Genomic DNA, 18,337 nt, shown 5'->3' on the forward strand with positions numbered 1-18,337 from the left:
TTCCACAAAGTCTGAAAATAATTGCTCTCCTCTAAGATACGAATTTTTTTCATCATGTCACTGTACTTAGTAAGGAAGTGGGATTCAGAAGTTTTCTTCTGGCTATTCACATCAAAAACTCTTACAGATATATGATCCTTAAAATGTCCTCTCTTAGAGATGCATTCGTCCACAGGACTTTTATTCACTAAGAAAGGTGGAAACAATAAAATCAGTACATTTCTCCAGCTAGAAAGACACTTAACCTTTAAGCATGGAAATATTCTGACTCTGACTGAAACACCCAAGTGGTAGGAGTGTGTGTGTGTGTGTGTGTGTGTGTGTGCGTGTGTGTTTATGGCAAAGTTCTTTGGGAAAAACTGAATCCAAGATCAACACCAAAAGAAAGGGTTTGGCAGGCAAAATCCATTGCTCCATGATGAGATACAGAGCCTTCAAACCATGGCCTTGAAACTGGTAGTGTCTGTAGTGTTAGAAAACAACTTGGCCCTGAAGCAGATGTTGAGGAGATCTACACCACCATTTGGCCCACCTCAGCTGCAGAATCAGTTCTATTGATTCTTACACCCAATCCAAGAACTTCAATGCTGGCACGTGTATGTTCCACTGTCCACCAGGAAGAATTCACTGGGTGAATCTTCCCAACTAAACACACATTTCTGCTCGCTTTTGTTAGCTCTGTCCTTCTCTTTTCAGGTTCTAGATCTTGTCTGAAATTGTTTGCCCTGACTGAAATGCACTTTGCCCCTACAAACATTTGTCAAATTAGGTAATTCAGCCTTATATATATCTCAGAGAAATTAAATACCTTGCACTGTTTAATCTTCCCCCATGAGACAGATTCTCCCACTATTCTGAATTCCTTCCATATGTGAACCCCTACCAGACTTCCTTTTTTTTTTTCCCCTTTCCTGCTTGCTCTCTCCTCAGAGCTGCTGTTTGCCACTAGATGGTCATGCAGCACCATTTCCTGGAGGATTTGTTACCAGCTCTTTATTTTAGGAATCAAGAACTACATAGGCAATCCCATAATCTCAAATAGAATGGGATGGTACCTCTTATCACATCCTCTATGCTTCTGCATAGACGCAGAAATGAGCGTCTCTGCTCCACCTCCTTCTGCAATTGCTCATATTCCTCTTTTCTGACTCTCAGCACTTCCGCTATACAGCTAAAGACAGAGAGACCTGGGGGAAGAAAGAAAAAAAAACAACAAACCACACACCTATGCCAAGACCTCACATATAAAGGATTTTTGAGAAAATCATCTGGAGAAAGAGAGAAGCTACTGGAAATGTAAAAAATGCATGCTTGAGTTTGCACAAAGGCTGTTTCACTTGATCTAAAAGCAGCAGTATCAACCAAGAGCCCTTCTGATGTGATCACTGCCGAAGTCCAAAACACTCACATGAATGAAGTTAATTACAGCAGAAGAATTTGAAAGAATTTTCTTCCATGTTTTTGTAAAATTTAGGTGGATTTTGAAACTGGCCCATGACCTTGAAGGTTATTTTGTAACCAGCATAAAGAGCAACAGAAAAACAAACCCTAGACCCACTAAACTGAGCGGTGCAGTTGACATGCCTGAGGGGCAGGATGCCATTCAGAAGGATATGGACAAGCTTCAGAAGTGGGCCCATCTGAACCTCATGAGGTTTAAAAAGGCCAAGTACAAGGTCCTGCACCTTGGTTGGAGCAACCCCTGGTATCAATACAGGCTGGGAGATGAAGGGATTGAGAGCAGCCTCGTGGAGGACCTGGCTGTACTGGTGGATGAAAACCTGGACATGAGCTGGCAACGTGTGCTCACAGCCCAGAAACCCATCATGTTCAGGGCTGCATCAAAAGGAGTGTGACCAGCAGGTTAAGGGAGGTGATTCTGCCCCTCTACTCCACTCTGATGAGACCCCATCTGGAGTACTGCATCCAGCTTTGGAGCCCTGCAGCCAACTCTGGAGCCCTCAGCATGGGAAAGACATGGACATGTTCAAGAGGGTCCAGAGGATTGCCACAGGAATAATCAGAGGCTGGAACACCTCTCCAATGAGGAAAGGCTGAGAGAGTTGGGCTTGTTCAGCCTGGGGAAGAGGAGGCTCTGAGGAGAACTTATTGCGGCCTTTCAATACTTAAAGGAGTCTCATAAGAAAGATGGTGACAGACTTTTTAGCAGGGCCTATTGCCATGGAACAAGGGGTAATGGTTTTAAACTAAAAAAGTAGATTTGGACTAGATATGAGGAATATACTTTTTACAGTGGGGGTGGTGAAACACTAGAACGGGTTGCCCAGAGAGGTTGTAGACGCCCCAGTTCCTGGAAACATTCAAGGTCAGGCTGATGGGGACTCTGCGCAACTTGACCTAGTTGAAGATGCCCCTGCTTATTGCAGGAGGGTTGGACTAGATGACATTTAGAGGTCTCTTCCAATCCAAACCATTCTGTGATTGTGTTTCTAACAACACAAACACAGTTCTGTAGATGCATCATAGGAATACTATTTAATTGCTATCCATTGCACAGTAGAAGAATGTTGTTTTCTGTCCAGAGTGTTAAAACAGCTTAAAAATTGCCAATATTCAATTTTTCTATTTTTTGCCTTTGTGTTTCTTCTCTTGCAGAGCTTTGTTTGCTTTGTTTGCTTTGTATTTTAGAGACCTTTCCAATATAGATATATTTTCTATTTGCCCTGTTAAACAGGAAAACACACCACATGGAACTACTGTTTTGGGAAATAAATTTGGAAACTTTGAGTTTACGACGGAGGCACAGTATATTCTGAAATTCCTCTTGATGCTGGAAGATGATGGACAGCAGGTTGCAGTGAATGTCTCCTGAGAAAACTTGATGGCCCATAATGTGGAAGAAATTAGAAAAAATGGAGACCAGTTTTTTTGCATTTTTACTGATCTTATTTTGAAGTTTGTCCTCTGTTTCTTCTATAAAAAAAAAGAAAACTAGTGATAGAGCAGTGCTTTCAAAATCAGTTGTTTCCCCACTGGATTTCATTTTAACATACATCCTCAGGAAGAGTTAGCAGCTTTGCAGACCCTGTCTCTAAGCCGTGAATAGCAAGGGGATCTGTTACAGCCACTTCTGTGGACAGCACAGATTTGATTGTGTGACTGACAATTAAGTGACTCACACCAGCGTATGGGAAAAAATGTTGCTTTGCTCCCGATCAATGTAAGACAGCATTTTTCATTTGTTTTAGGTACACCAACCCCCAGATGTATCTTTAGAGGACCCTGGCTTAGCTTTGGTTATAATTCTCCTTCCAGACAGAAACAAACCTCTGGGGTGCTTCACAGTTAGCATTTCTGTTTGGTTTTTTTGGGGGGGTGGGGGTTGTTTTTCATGTGGTTTGGTTTGTTTGTTTTTTTTTTCAGAGAGTAATTTTTTTTCTTTAATATTCTTCATTTAAAAAATTCAACACCTCCCACGAATGTGAAACAAAATACCATTTCAACTGGAAAAAAGAAATCGAAACCGCTTCACAGTTTCTGAAATTAAACATCTTTTTCCAGGATATGTGAATATTTTGTCTTCTCCATTTTGTATTGGCAACAAATTTCGCAGATCTTTGAACAGAGGTGATGAAACCTCATATTCCTTTCTAGCAAAAGAAAGGACTTAATTTCAAACTTCACCCAGTGCTATGGCTGAACTGTTTAGTGTGAGATTTTAGTGACATGCACATCAGCTGTTGCTTGGATACAGAGCCCAACGCTCACAAGAATCTTAAAAAGGAGGGAAACTTACCAACAGCAGAGATGAGATCATAGATCACGGAAGAGCTGAGCACCTCTTTGAGAAATAGTTCTGCACTATCAGCATGTCTTTCTCCCTTTTTTAAGGAGAAAGGAAAGTTGTTCATCTTGTCTAAGAATATTTTCTCAACAACAGCAGAAAGGACTTTCCCAGCATATGACCTGTCTGTCTTGATGACTTTGGAAACCATTTTTACTAACACAGATTCCTGTAAAGATGAAAAATAAGGACAAGAATTTTTTCCTCCTAGTTGTAAATAAGTTTTGTAGAACTCGTACCTTTACACTAAATTCGTCTCCCACTCTATTAACCCACCATAGGCCAAATAAGCACAGCTAGCAAAGTGGGTCAGCTCAGTGTGGCAGGAGGTGGAAACTCCCAGCTTGCAAGAAGTGATGGTGGCATTCAGACAGAAGCTGTGTACCTCACTTTTAGGTAAGTGTTTAATCCTTTGAATGACACAGTCCGTGAAGCAGATCTCGAAACCTGTATTCCAATACTTGTCCTTCTCTATGAATTCTGAGTAGAAGTCCAGAAGTTCTCTGCCATTTACCTGCAGGAAGGAAATGCTTAAGCTGCAATTGCTTTCTGGAGCCTTGCCAAATTATCATTAATTTCTCATAGCAGTAGGGGAGGAGTTATGCTCCTCTACATCAGCAAGGAGCTGGCTGCTGATGGAGCCATCATCCAAACACTGACTGGGACAAAACAGCATCCTGGGGTCAGGAGAAATCTGAGCATCAACTCACCTGCCTGGAGTTAAGTAACCATAACTTACTTTCTCCAGCCACCTTTCAACCATGTTGTGTATCAGGCTTTGCCATTTCTTGGTCCATTTCACACAGAGGATGTTGAGCAAGGACAGCTCGTGCCACACCTGTGGCAGAAAAGCAAAGCTAGTGAACTGGGCCTCAGAGTATTGACAGACCTTCTAGGGTGGGTGGTTATTCCTTATGTGGGTTCTTGTTACTCACACCGATGTTTTCAAAGAACCGTGTATTTTTCATGGGTGGCCAGGGCAAGGATTTCTCCAGCCACTCTGTCATATAACCTTCAAACTGATGCCATCTTTCTGAGATAAAATGCTGAAATTCCTTGGGAAATAATAAAAAGGAGGCAATTGGCAAGGAAAACCAGATTTTCACTCTGGCTTTTGATACTTAACTGCTGTGTAGAGAGTGAAAATAAAGGCCTTCCCCACCACTATCAAGGGCCTCTGAGAAGAGAAATGGCTGGCACACTCTAAGACACTGCCAGCTGTGTTTGCAGCTCTCTGTCCATACAAAGCCTCCTCATCTGTCCCGGCACAAATTCTGACAAGGTTAGAGTAAGTAACTGAGAAAGGTAGCTACATGCTCTGCTGTGACTCCTATAGCTGGCCATGTCTGAACAAAGCAAACTTGAACTCCTGGCCCTTCTCAGCTAAAAAGACATGGGTATATGTCTTTATGAAAGCTGTGGGTGTTATTTTTACCTGATTTGCTTGCAACACATCTGATTCTGCAGCAAACACCTGAAGTATCCGTAGCAGTGACATTATCGAGCTAAATGGCACTGCATAACAGTGTTTTAAGGAAAATGAAAGCAATGCATATGTTAAATTCAGACAGAATATGGCATCCTCCTCATCTGTGGGCTTCGTCGGCTGCTCAGTAACCTGCTTGGTACCCTCTGATTGGTGCCTGTGGACACAGAAAAACACTGTACACCTCATGTGCTAATTATAACAATGGCATTTAAAAAACAGTCAACACAATCTTGAGCTTAAGTATCCTTCATTTGCTGAAAAATACTATGCAGCGTAAGCCAACCAGAGCCACTTAAATGTCTCAATTTGTAGCTGAACCCCACAACATGAGATGGAGGTAGATTGTCTGTCAGGACAGATTCCCCTGTGGATGCATTCATCCTTCATCAGCACCATAAGGGTTTAAAAGATTGACGTACATCTAACAAAGAAAATTACTACAACCTCCCTTATTCAGCTCAAACACAAATCTAGCCATTCTTTCCCACCTCCTCCACAGAGTTGTCCTAGTATCTATCCTCTCAGAAGGTCAGTACTTACAAGTCCTTGAACCAGGATGTCATCCTTTCAGCAATATTGTTCAAAAGGCCGTTCAAATCCTTTTCCTGAATAGAGGGTAAAAACATACACTGAAAACAACTGTGAAAACATATCAATTCCCAGAGCTGAGGTAGTCCCCTACGAAAACTGACAAATGTGAAACCTTCAGAGATTTTTTTTCTGCCAGTGCTTGAATTAAAAAGAAAAAGCCCTCAGCACTTCAGATGGAAAGGCAGATCTAGCTCCTGTTAAAAAAATAATTTCAAGTCCCACAGAAACCAGCTGTCTTCAAGATCTCTGGAGTTCAGAGGATGGTGTGAGAGGTCTTAGATCAGATTTTTTAAAGTACAAATCAGTGTATTGTGTATAATCCTATAATATACAGCAAGAAGTAGATTTTAAGTGGTATTCTTCTTCAGAGCCTCAGAGTCTATTACAACAGTGTAGGTGAAACATAAGTGAGAATGACACAAAGTATGTTCCCATCCCTGGCAGTGTTCAAGACCAGGTTGGACGAGGCCTTGGGTGACATGGTTTAGTGTGAGGTGTCCCTGCCCATGGCAGGGGGGTTTGAACTAGATGATCTTAAGGTCCTTTCCAACCCTGACTATTCTATGATTCTATAAACAAGTCAAATTTTGATTTAAAAATAATCACTCTTTCAAAAATGCAAGTTAGAACTTTAACTTCTTTCATCTTTTTCCAATTGTTTGATCCCCACAGTGTTCATTTTGGCTACTGCATTTGAGGACAGGATGCTCAAATATTCTGATTAAAATTCATTTGATACAGCATTTGTTAGCAATTTTCCAACCAGGCCAAAAAAAAAGAAAAAAAAAAAGAGATTCCTTTGCTCTTTCTCTTTTGCCACTTCTCTCAAAAGATGGGTATTGAGCTCTCACTCCAGGTTCCTAGGATTCAACCTCTTTGGATTTGTTGAAAATTTCTTCAGGAACCAGGAAGACTCTGGCTTACCTGTATAAAATTGCTGAACTTTTCATGACCTAAAGAAAAAACACTAACAAGAAGTTGATCTATTACTGTGTGTGTTGTCTGATCGCCTTACATGTACTTGGCCTGGTTCAAGGGCGATTTTTATGATGCGATTGTACACAGTGTCCAGGAGGACCACAGGTGGAAGCTTGATTTGGAGCAGGGACTCTGTGGTGAAATTCTTCAGTGCCAGCATCTCCAGGACCGTCTTTGCCAATGGAGAGCAGCTTTCAATGAATGACTTGTGAATCTTTATCATCTCCAGGACTTTCCTAGGAAAATGGACCACTAACAGCAGATGCCCTTTGGAGCATCAGGATGTACTTTGTGCAATCTTACATGCTCCTGTGGCTGGCAAATATGGCACTGGACTTAAGAAGTAACTGAACACCTGGGGTTTTATAGCAAGTAAATTTACACAATAAGACCCTTTTTTTTTTTTTTCCTTTTGAGCCTTTTAAAGAATAAATTCTGTGTTTGAGAATTTCAGTCCATAAGACACTATCTTGTGTGAGTGCACATATATGCTTTTACTCCCTGTCCAGTTTGCCTGATGTGAGCCCACCTTCCTCCCTGTGAGACAATGCCCAAATGAGGATCTAGGGGTAGTTTCCTCCCTAAGACCACTCCCAACAGGCTATCTGCAATGAGACTGCACAGTCTTCAGCTCAGTCTTTCCCTTCCTCCAATTTGCCTTCAAACACCCTCCCCTTCTTTTAGGGCAGAAGTAGGATGTAGGTGAACGGCAATGACTTGCATCCCAGGGAAGAAACACAAAGTTTCTGGTGTTTGGAAGTCCACAAGCAAAAGCACTGCAAAATTATTCTAACAGTACAACAGCTTATTTCCCTGACCCAGCCTTGATGTTGTATCCCTTTCAAACCTACTTCTGTTTCTTTTCATCATCTCTCAGCTGCAACAAGCGTTGTGAAGGAACGGTTTGTATTGAAAAAGGACCCTCCATCTTCTCTGTAATTGCATACAGTAATGGAATCAGCCAAATGCACAAGACGTCATCTTCATTATCTAAGCAGATTTTCTTCAGAGCTGAAATGTAATCGCTGAAAAGAAAGAGAACCACCAAAAATCTCCATCACTGGTCAGATCTCCCATAACCACCCTCCTAAGATGGCAATGGGAGCTGTGAACTTGCACCTCAACTCAATGGCATTCATCTTGCCAACATGTAGATGCATGAAGGTGTGTGAGAGCAAGCAAGAGCTTAGTTCTAGAGACCTTATCAGCAGACATTCATGTACAACAAATGAATCCCAAACCAGCTTTCCCAAAACAGTCTTTCTCCGTAAGTGTTATGCCGCAAAGGAAAATCAAAAGAAAAATAACGTAGATGGTATACCAGCATGACAAAATACAGTATAATCTGACTTTGTGGCCTAATACATCCGCTTTTGTAGGGCTAAATTCAGCTGTCTTCATAAAAATGTCTAATTCTCTTTGAGATGTCTGGGACATCCAAGACAGACCTCCAAGGTTTTCAGATATGAACCAGAACTCTGGGGAGATGTTAATCCTTTAAAATTGGTCAGGAGGTTTGGTAAGATAGCACATGGCATCTAAAATGACACTGATGACCAGTTGAATCTTTGATTATAACAGACAACCAGACACCTACAGATGTGCATAAATTTAAGGTTCAGAATCTGAAGCCAATCCCTGCCAAAAATAGGACCTGTGGCTCTCCTTCTATCGGAGACCTGTCAGAGGGGACAGGCTGCAGAGGTTATGGCAGCCAGTGGCATAAACACAGCTAGGAAGCATTGAAGCGAGGCGGAAAAGGATCTGGAGGACCACCTTCTACCTCCATTTTCACATAATTGCTCCACAGAGAAAATGGCCCAATGAATGCAATGACTACAGAAGGATCTTTAACTCAAGTAAGATGACACTTTTAATTACCTCCTTCCTCTCAGATGCTGGAATTTGTCTTGAAATGGGCCAATGTCCTGGAAGAGTTTTTCAGCCTTGACGATTACCTCTTTGCTTAGTTGAATGTTATAACAAAATGAGGTGTGTAAGGCAAAAAGCAGCCCATTATCTTTCTGCTCCTCTGTCTCCAGGTGTCCAACGATCTTGTCCATGAACTTTATCATGTTAGTTTTTAACTGAACAATGAAAGTAAAGAAGGGGAGTTTCACTAAGACAATACAATCTTACTTGAGGAGCTGGGAAGGGTTCAGGAAGGAGGATGGAAGATGGAAGTTGCTTATTTGGAGGCAAAAGCCTTGCAGTTACACCACTTACTTAAAGATAGGTTCCTGTCTTTGCAACAGCTAGCAAATATTTTAGCTTCCATTGTATCTCACTGCCCTGGCACTACTCCAGGGAGAATGTTTTCCTGGCTGTCAGAAATTTACCAAGCAGTCCTTATCTGCTGAATACTCACTGGCATCAGGACCCTACTAGCCACCATTCTAGAATGCTCAAGCCCTACCACAGGTGAAGTACAGGCAAACAGATCTTCAGTCTCCCAGCTGAGCTGGGAAATCAAAGGGAATCAAAAGGAATAGTGGAGAGTCTCCCAGAGACCTAGCTTACTATAGGAGTATGACTCCATGAAACCCAAAGGACAGGTAAACAACTTCTACCTAAACAGAGATGCAGCACCCATCACTCAATTCCTCACATTGGGATTTGCCTACAGATCACCTGCAACACATTGCTTTGCATCCTGTGTAACCCAGGTTTACTTCAGGCTTTCCACTTTATGCAACCTTTTAGGACACCCTCACAATGTAAGACAGCATCCCCACCTAACTGTTTGTAGCCTAGGTACTTAGCCCTTTTCCGGGTATACCCTAATGCCTCCCTCTGAGGCAAGCCCCAGATGATGCCAGGTGAATGTGGCACCTCAGCTCAAATAGGACTTCCATTAAACAATGCTGGTGGTTTGAGCTGGGCCAACAACTAAATACTCACCAGGCTTCCCACTTTGTCTTTTCTCCTGTGGTTCAGGATGAAAACAGAAAGAGGGTGAGAAGATTCATGAACTGAGATGATGATGGTTAAATAGGGAAAGCAAAAGCTGTCCATGTAAACAAAGCAAAAAAGAAGAATTCATACACTACTACTTATTGGCAGGCAGATGTCCAGCCCCTTCCTGGGTGGCTGGGCCTCAGCATGTGTAACACTTGCTTGGAAAGACAAATGCAATAACTGTGAACAACCCTCCTTCCTGCTCATTTGTCTGAGCTATAATTGCAGAGGACAACATCGTACGGTATGGAATACTCCTTTGGTCGCTTTGGATCAGCTGTCTTGGCTATGTTCCCTCCCAACCTCTTGTCTACCACCAGCATACTCACTGTGGGGAGCAGTGGGAGAGAGCAAGCGTTGATGGTATACAAGGACTGTTCAGCAATAGCCAAAACATTCATGTTATCAACACTGTTTCAGCCACAAATGCAAGACACAGCACCATATGCTATGAAGAACATTAACTCAATTCAAGCCAGACCTGGTACCATCTCAGACAGTAGCCATGCTGGGATGGGGGTGGACATCAGTGCTCTCCTGTAGCCATGGAGATTTTGCCTTTTTACTGCAACTGCTCACTTCTATGAGCAATGAGAATATTGATTTCAACCTTTCTTCCAAGAATCCTACTCAATCCGTGTCAAGAAATGGATGTGTCCAGGGCAAAAATCCACCTTTCCACCTTAGGATAAGACAAACATCCTTTCTTTTGTCCCTTGCAGATAATAAAATTTGGTCCCTCTGCTGGTAATAAAAGGAGCTGGGGAGGGGGTCTTGCTCAGGCAAGCCTGTTCACTCTGGATGTAGTACTCAGCTCAAGAAAGCAAACACCCAAAAGAAGCAATTTTAGCCCAGAGAGGATCCATCACTGCAGTTGGTAAGGATTGGTAAGCCATTCCTCTGACTAAAAATCAGTGCCTACTGAATGGCTGACTCTCTAATCTTTCAATGACTCTGTACTTCTCAGCACCTACATCAGGAGCTAAGCATGTATGCACCCAGTTATTTTCCAGTATGCCAATTTTATTTTAAGTGTCTGCAACCTTAAACTGCATCCTAACTTTGGTGTATAACCCTGAGAAATAAGTCAATGGGAATTCAATTTCAGACTTTAAAATGAGGCATTGAAGCCAGAACATAATTGAGTGTGAAATTCTTCTTTTTTCAATGCAAGATTCTCAAAACCAGAGTAGTCTTTCCATGACCCAGCCTCAAAGCTAGTTCTACAAATGACACATTTCAGGTCTCATTCCAATAGACACCCTTGAACCTCATCAGGCTTTGGGTCCAACCCAGAAACCGGAAAAAGCAATGAAAATAAGGTCCAGCTTTTTGATGTTTTCTGGCTGTGGTTCACAACCCTACATGGAATTAGACATAGCTGCAGAAACATCTCTTCAGGGGTCTGTCTACCTGGCTGCTGCTAGCTACCTTAGGTTGGTGTATACTTACTTGGTGATCTTCAAGATCAGTTGGAGAACAGGTTTTGCCATTTGCAGCATCCCCAAGATAAATTTTGAAGCTCTCTGTGTAGATCTTCAGTTTCCTTTCTAAATTGTTAAAGCTCTTCTTGAGCTTGATGGTCTTGGAGAATTCATCTGTGAGGTATTCTATGATACCACAGTTGACTGTGTTTTGGGGCATTTTTTTTGGAGACTGCAATTTGAACAATTCAAGGATATTTGTTTTTTTCTCAATAAATAGCACTTCATGTTTTCAAAAATAGTCCATGTTCCTGGGGAGGAATCAGGGATTTGTTAATGAACCTTCAAACCTATAATGACGAGTCTTAGGCTGGCCCTGAGCTAACAATACCAACTGCTTTGTATGAATGCCAAGCCCAGCTGAGTCATAACTGAGCCTTTAATGCACAAAACTCACCATGCGTATTTAAATTCAGCCCTAGGTACCTCACCTGCACTTTAGAAGGGACTGGTATGCATAGCCCATAGCTGATACAATTACCCCAACAATAGGAGTCTACTACTTTTTGAGACATCCTGGCATATTCAGATCATCTATACAGGGTCACAGATCTGACACTGGCCCATCAGCTCACCTGCACCCTTCCGGAATGGCAACTAAAGGCCTGATGGCAGATACAAAAATGATTCAAGGCTTCATTACACACCCTCTCTTGCCTCAAAATGAGAAGACTGTTTATTCTGGGAAAAAGCAAAATAACTTGAACGCTCCTTCCAAAATAGTTTGTTATATAAAGAATTTGCTTGTGATAAATAAATAGTCCATAAAACTACATGTAAAAAAATCCCCACAATAGCAATGTTTCTGTTGCAGAAAGCAGGTGCTGCCCCACTGTGAAGCAAAACAAGGGAGTTTGTGTTCATCTGCTGTGTGCAAGGTTTTGTCAGTCATACTTCATGCCAGTTGAGTAAAGTAAAATATATACCACTTGCTTTGATCTCTTCCTTGGGAATGTTCAAGACTCGATGTAGCTGACCTGTATTCTTGGAGTCCATTCCACAAATATACTCTAAATCACATGATCTTTCATGGTCAGTTGAGAGCATATTTTTTAAGATAGCATATTTATAAAAAATTGTTTCTCCCTGTACATTGGAAATGGGGATTGTTGCTTGACCGTGTAAATACTTTTTTCTAGAACAGAATAAAGAAGAAGAATAAGAATTAGTTACTACAGCATAAGAAGCTTCCTTCTTGTTCAACTCCAGAAGGACTTCAGCTGTACAAATTGGTTCATGCAGCAAGAATGAGCAATCAACATTCACATTCAAAATGCAGAGTTCAGCAAAATGCTTCAGGACTTTATAATGGCAGAAAATACTTGATAATCTGACCTGAGCTTTGAGATTTATCAGACAGGAGAGAAATAAAAATAACTGGTGGCAAGTCTTGACATGAACAACTCTGGTCCTAGCCAAAGTTGCAGCTGCCTTGTAAAAAGAATGGGAAATACATCTAGATATTCCTGATGAGTGCTGCAACTGTACCAGAATTGAGGTGATTGTTCACTGCATTTTCCCCCATGCAAGTCATCTGGTCACATTTGGGAAGCTTCATAATGTTTTAGACCTCTGTGAGGATCTGACAGATCTGATGCAGGACCTACAGAAGTTAGACTTAACACTGCAACTCATTTCTACAGACACCTACATTTAGATGTCTTTGTCTGGAGCTGAAGCCCAGGCTGGGATCCTAAAGTTTAGTAAGCTATATGCTTTCCAAAAATTTTACATCAGAATACATTTACATATGATTTTTACCTTTCTTTTAGAACAGCAAATTCCTGGTATTGCCCAGGTTTCTTGTAAAAAGCAACACAGATCTTGGATGACTCTTTAGGAAACTTGAATTTTTTTGACATCACAACAACAAACTAGGGTTATTGTTGGTTCCGTCTTAAGTATTTTATCAGACAGGTATGGGTTCTCCAGGCAGCTATTGGAAGGGAAAGAAATACTGTGAGGCCTACATCAAGACACCTTCCACCAGTATGTTGCCATCTTCACCTGATTCACTTCAGGGCTCCAGGGCAGAATTCAGACACTCACATGCATTTCTCCAAAACTCTGGCTGCAGCTCCTGGAAAAGAAGTATCTTCTGCATCATTTCTTCCAGTCCTGTACAAATATCCTGGTTACCATAAAGCATTTAGACTGGTCCCAGCTGCCTAGATGCAAGTATCAAGCTGCTGTGTGAATAACTCGGATACAGATGGCATGCTATAGACCAAGTAACATTGGAAAGAGACCAACTCCTGTCTTCGAAGGCCTCTACTTGTGTCCATCTCTATCTGCTGGTGGAGGAAGGACTTTAAGGGTGGAGTAGCCTTACAGTAGTAAGGCTATACCTCTTACCAAAGATAGCTCTTTTCCCTGCAAGCTCCCAGATCTCAAGCTCCTTGAGGTCTGATGGGAAATCCCACAGCACTGAAATCCACATCAACAAACCTGCCACTGGGTCCTAGGTTTTCTTTGCTTTCACCATCACCTGCAAATGAGGAGAATGCTTGGATTAACATCAGCAGAAGATGCACTAAGACAAGAAAAACTTGCAAACTGGGACTGGGAGAGAAGCTCTTGAAATTAAAATCCTCATAGCTTGAGTACAGACCTCTGGGTCTTTGAACCAAGAATCCCAGACCACCTGTTGTGTGACCTCCCATCTAGCCAAGCTCCACCATTGCTTGGTACAGCTTTTTGGGGATAGGAAAATGGAGCAATCTGTGCTGCTGGAGGTAAGGGTGGGGCTTACCCTTACCCTTAGTGGTTAGCATACCCTACATTGGTGGAGTTACGGGTGGGGCAATAGGTGGAACACTGACATACAATTACACTGAATGATCAACTTTTAGGCTTCTCTTACCAGTTGTCTTTGTCCTCCATGAGCAGTTCAGCAAAGTACCTCTAGGCACTCAATCAGTTTACATGTGGCATTGCCAGGAGCCTCTGACTCTCAGCCTAGCCCTGCATACTCAGACCTGATCTTCACAATAGTCAGCATCATATTTGCATTAGAGCAGAGATGGGAATGCTAAAATATACTCATCAGTTACCTCTTCTGTTAGAGATTCTTTGCTCCACTGGCTCCTCTCTCCCCTGGGGATCCAGGATCTTTTTCTTGGAAAATAAAGGTTTAAAGTTAAAAACAAAGAAACCCATAGCAATGATTCAAACTACACAGGGCCAGGGGGGGGTTCAGAGCTGAAGAAGCCATTCAGCCTTTCTTCCAACATATTTTTCCATGACTTCTCATTTGCACACAGGAAATTCCGAATGCAAAGAGCAGAGCTGCATCTCAGCACAACTGCAAGTGAACGCAGGGCATCACCTTGCAACTTCCATAAGAGTAACCCACTATATCCAAAAGAACAATGCTATCCTGCATTGGAATGTTTCCACCCTGCAAGGGTGGAAAATACAGCCTTCATCAATTGTCTCTGGGGGTCCCCAAGGAGTTTAGTTACGACTAAGTTTGCTCTTTGATAGGTACCATGTGATTCCTGCTCAGAAAGCATTCTGGCTTCCTTGAATACTGGGGTTCCTGGGTTTCTGATAGTCCCACTTGATTGGAACCAGCACTCATGATAACACTCCCTTTCCAGTGACACAGCAGACTGCTGCTGGTATGCTGGGACTTGCTGAGCATGGGTGTCCTCCTGGGGTGGGACTGCTGTGCCATGGAAAGGAGAAGCATATGTGCACCAATGGTCATAATTAGAGTTTCCCTGTTACGTGCTGCATCAGCCCATGTCTCTATCAATGATGGCTTTTGGAGGAACCCTGGCATTTGAGACCATTTCACAGCAAAGCTGTGGCCAGGCAAATGAAGTAATTCCTACGGGAGCAGGAAAAAAGAGATAAACAGTGTACAGCCTAATACGGTTTACCTCAAAGTAAGGGTACTGACAACACAGAAATCCAAGGCTCTTAGGCTGTTTTAGCCCAGTCCAGTAATGCCCAAATGTTTATAAGAAATTTGAAGGCTTACACTTAGTTTTTACCCTGCTCCTAGACTGTAATACAGCAAGCAGCACAGTTTGTTGGACCAGAAATTTTATAGATTGGTAGTGGGGTTGATCAGCAGCAGAAGGAAGACAAATTCAGTGGGAAACCCTGAATTTTCAAGAAAACATTTTACTTTTTATGTGAAATAAAGTGAATGGTCTTTTAGCGTAAATTGGCCTTCTCCAAACTGATTTCTTACATGGGAAAGAAACAGGTCATACATCAACTTTCACATATTTGTTTATTTGGATGAAGAAAAAGAAGCAATACATCTCATTTCATTTGCCATGATGATGGCGATAAAGAAGACAAAGTAAAAGTTCCCAGAACTATCCTGAAGCAGCAAAATGACTGGATATTGAGTGGACATAGCCAGATGGAATCTCTTCAGAATGAAAGCTGCACTGTGGTACTGTCAGAGCCACCCTTTTATTTCTGCCTCTTCCATACAGAAACATTCCCACACCGCAGCGATGGGGCATAGCATCCCTTCGGTATCACCAGCTTGCAAGAGCAAGCAAGAACTATACACAGGCTTCTTATGGGCTTTCTGAGTGACAGAAGAGGCAAATCTCTTCTTTGCCATTAAATATCAGTTTAAGGATTTCAATCACCAGTAATAGGGAAGCACCCTAGGTAAAGCCTGATTTTCCCTCTGTGTGACTTCTGTCACAAGAGTTTTGCCCTGCGTATGTTCATTTGGCATCAGTGATAATAAACTAAAAACTCTCACCTCGTTATCCCTGGCAGAGGTGTCATCTCCAGGCTTGGAGGATGATTTCTGTCCAGCATTGTGAACTTCCATGAGTTTTGCACTTGTCACATGTGCCTGGAGTTTCTCTTCCTCTACAGCATTTGGAGCTGAGAACAAAGGGAGATCAAGGTTTTCACCTGATCCCAAAAGGGATGCTCATGCTCCCCTCTGTGATCAGAAGCTACCAGCTGGCCAGCAGAGAGACACAGGGGAAGCCTTTGGGCTTATCACACTGATTGCAGGGAGCTGCAGACTAACTTGTCAGAGAACTGGGTAGAGCAAAGGTCACACAAGAGCAGTCTTAACCAGGCCATGTTTTAGGGGTGCTCCTCTGAAAGGAAAAATCCCAGGGCTAGGATCTTTTATCTCACAGGCTCACTTCTTAGCAGCCAGGAAGGAAATTGATGATGCTGTAACATGGGCAGTGAGGGGAGCTGCAGCAAGGTAATATATAGGAGGGAGCAGAAATGCCCTTCTGCCCCTAAAGAATGGATAGACCTTCTTTTTGCCTGGGTTTTCCTAGCCATTTCTGCTTCATCAAGGTATTCCTCATTCACACTGTACCTGAATTTGTGGACAGTACATTTTTCCTTACTTGTAAAGGAAGAAGTTGCTAGCTTAGAGCTGAGGATTGGGTTGGTGGCTGTTTGCATTGCCTCCACCCACAATATTTCCTGTTACCTCCTTTACCATGTAAAAGTTTGCTGCTGCCTTCCTGGACAGATGGAGGCACAGGATGAGATTTCTCTCTGCTTTCACCCTCTCTGTCGCCCTCTGCACCTTCCATCGTGGCAGCTCAGACTGGGCAGCCAAGATGAAAACTTCAGCAGCTCAACTTGCAGCTTCAAAGTTAACAGTCTAAAGGAAAGGTTAAAAGATTGCAGTGATCAAAAGACTGAGAAGCCCAGGTCTGGTAATTTTGCCTTCTTGTACACCCTCCTCCTCCACCCCCCTCTCCCCACACAATGAGGAGGAGAACTTCATTTAGGGGTTACAACCTCACTGGTTTCAAACCCCTCTGCAAGCCATGGAGGGATTTGCCAGCACCTCCGCTAATGCCCAGGAGAGTGGAAAATTCAGGTGGCTTTTATACCTTTTCCTGGAAATGTGACTTCATGGGCAGAGTTCTACAGACTGGGACTTTCCAAATGAGTGCAGTTCCAGGCACTCCAGCTCTGCTTTGTGAAAGTGAAAGGAAAAGGGGTGTAGTTTCTGTTCTGGGGTCTCTCTCTGTTTATTGCTTCATTACAGTGACCCCTTCCTCCTCCCTCATACGGCTCTCAGCCGTATTTGTGCGTTGCTCATCTCTCTCACTCTGCAGTGTGATCTTTAAAAGTTTTAAACCTGCTCAATCCCTTTCCCGTGCTTGCAGTTATGTTTTTCCTCTGAAACAGTGAAATTAGAAGGCAGTTGAAATGAAAATTAACTTTTCCCCTTTCTGCTAACTTTTTTTCCTGCGATGTGGGAAGGGGTGAGAGCAGCACATCTCGGACAGCCCTGTAAACCCTCCTAGGTTCACAGGGATACCCTATCCTCTCCTGGTCAGGAATTGGGACAGGTGAAACTGAGGCAGGGATGGCCTCCCACTGCCCTCACCCTGAAGGAGAGTCTCCCTCAGCCCCGCTGGGTGCCCAAGCAGCCTGCAGCCTGGGGGTGGCAGCTTGGCACAGCTCTGTGGGCAAGCCCCAGGGTCAAGCTGGGTGGGAGACAGCAAGCGAAGCCCTGGGAGAGATCAGAGCTCCCTGAAGACACTGCAGGGGGAAAGCACCCACAGAAACACACCCCAGAGCCTCCCCCTCCCTTGGGTTTAAAGCTTGAGAAGGCCCGAGCAAAGCCTGGGGGACTCTGCCCCAGTCCCTGCCTTGTGCTGTGACTACCTCCGGTGCATGTCCCCGCTGGGCTGGGCTGTCGCAAGCGCTTGTACCTGCCGGCCGCCGTTTCTCGGAAACCGGTGCAAAGCAAGAAACGGGCGGGCGGCGGTGGGGTGCTGTTTGTTTCCTATTGCACGGGTCACGGAGGAAGCTCCTCAGCAGGGACAAAGGGCACCGTGCACCGGCCCGGGTGCCATAGGGCAGCCCTCGGCTTCAGCAAAGCTACCCTGTGGGGTGCCTTGTCCCCACAGGTCTTCCCCTACCCCAGAGCTCCTGGGGAGCGTCAGCCCCACAAATCCCATCTCCTCCCATGTTCCCCTGGGTTTCCCAGAGATCTCACTGGTGTCTCTACACCACAGATCCTCCAGTAGTCCCAGTGATCCTTACCCCATAGATATTACC

General features: G+C 43.4%; 1 protein-coding gene across 1 annotated transcript; it reads right to left on the reverse strand.

Moving 5' to 3' along the window:
• Positions 1 to 1,711: 1,711 nt before the first annotated feature.
• LOC134161939 (uncharacterized) lies at positions 1,712 to 17,264 on the reverse strand. Its single transcript, XM_062615302.1, has 19 exons — positions 17,158 to 17,264; positions 16,746 to 16,922; positions 16,044 to 16,171; positions 14,359 to 14,422; positions 13,754 to 13,793; positions 13,355 to 13,423; positions 13,067 to 13,241; positions 12,232 to 12,440; positions 11,274 to 11,556; positions 8,745 to 8,950; positions 7,715 to 7,888; positions 6,901 to 7,099; positions 5,835 to 5,899; positions 5,241 to 5,448; positions 4,741 to 4,860; positions 4,545 to 4,643; positions 4,191 to 4,319; positions 3,758 to 3,974; positions 1,712 to 2,934 (listed from the first exon to the last, which is right to left on the reverse strand). The coding sequence occupies exons 9-19, from the start codon at positions 11,463 to 11,465 to the stop codon at positions 2,558 to 2,560; spliced, it is 1,986 nt and encodes a 661-aa protein (XP_062471286.1). The 5' UTR covers positions 11,466 to 11,556; positions 12,232 to 12,440; positions 13,067 to 13,241; positions 13,355 to 13,423; positions 13,754 to 13,793; positions 14,359 to 14,422; positions 16,044 to 16,171; positions 16,746 to 16,922; positions 17,158 to 17,264; the 3' UTR covers positions 1,712 to 2,557.
• Positions 17,265 to 18,337: the final 1,073 nt, after the last annotated feature.

This window comes from Pezoporus occidentalis, unplaced genomic scaffold, assembly GCF_034315485.1.
Source record: "Pezoporus occidentalis ecotype Australia unplaced genomic scaffold, CSIRO_AGI_Poc_V1 ctg18, whole genome shotgun sequence".
NCBI classification, from domain to species: Eukaryota; Metazoa; Chordata; class Aves; order Psittaciformes; family Psittacidae; genus Pezoporus; species Pezoporus occidentalis.

Excerpts from the sequence above, each read along its gene's own strand:
- LOC134161939 (XM_062615302.1), bottom strand. The coding sequence starts at position 11,465 with ATGCCCCAAAACACAGTCAACTGTGGTATCATAGAATACCTCACAGAT. Across the intron at positions 4,644-4,740 it reads GGTTCTTTGAAAACATCGGT|GTGTGGCACGAGCTGTCCTT; the intron begins GTGAGTAACAAG and ends TTTCTGCCACAG. Across the intron at positions 4,320-4,544 it reads TTGAAAGGTGGCTGGAGAAA|GTAAATGGCAGAGAACTTCT; the intron begins GTAAGTTATGGT and ends TCCTTCCTGCAG.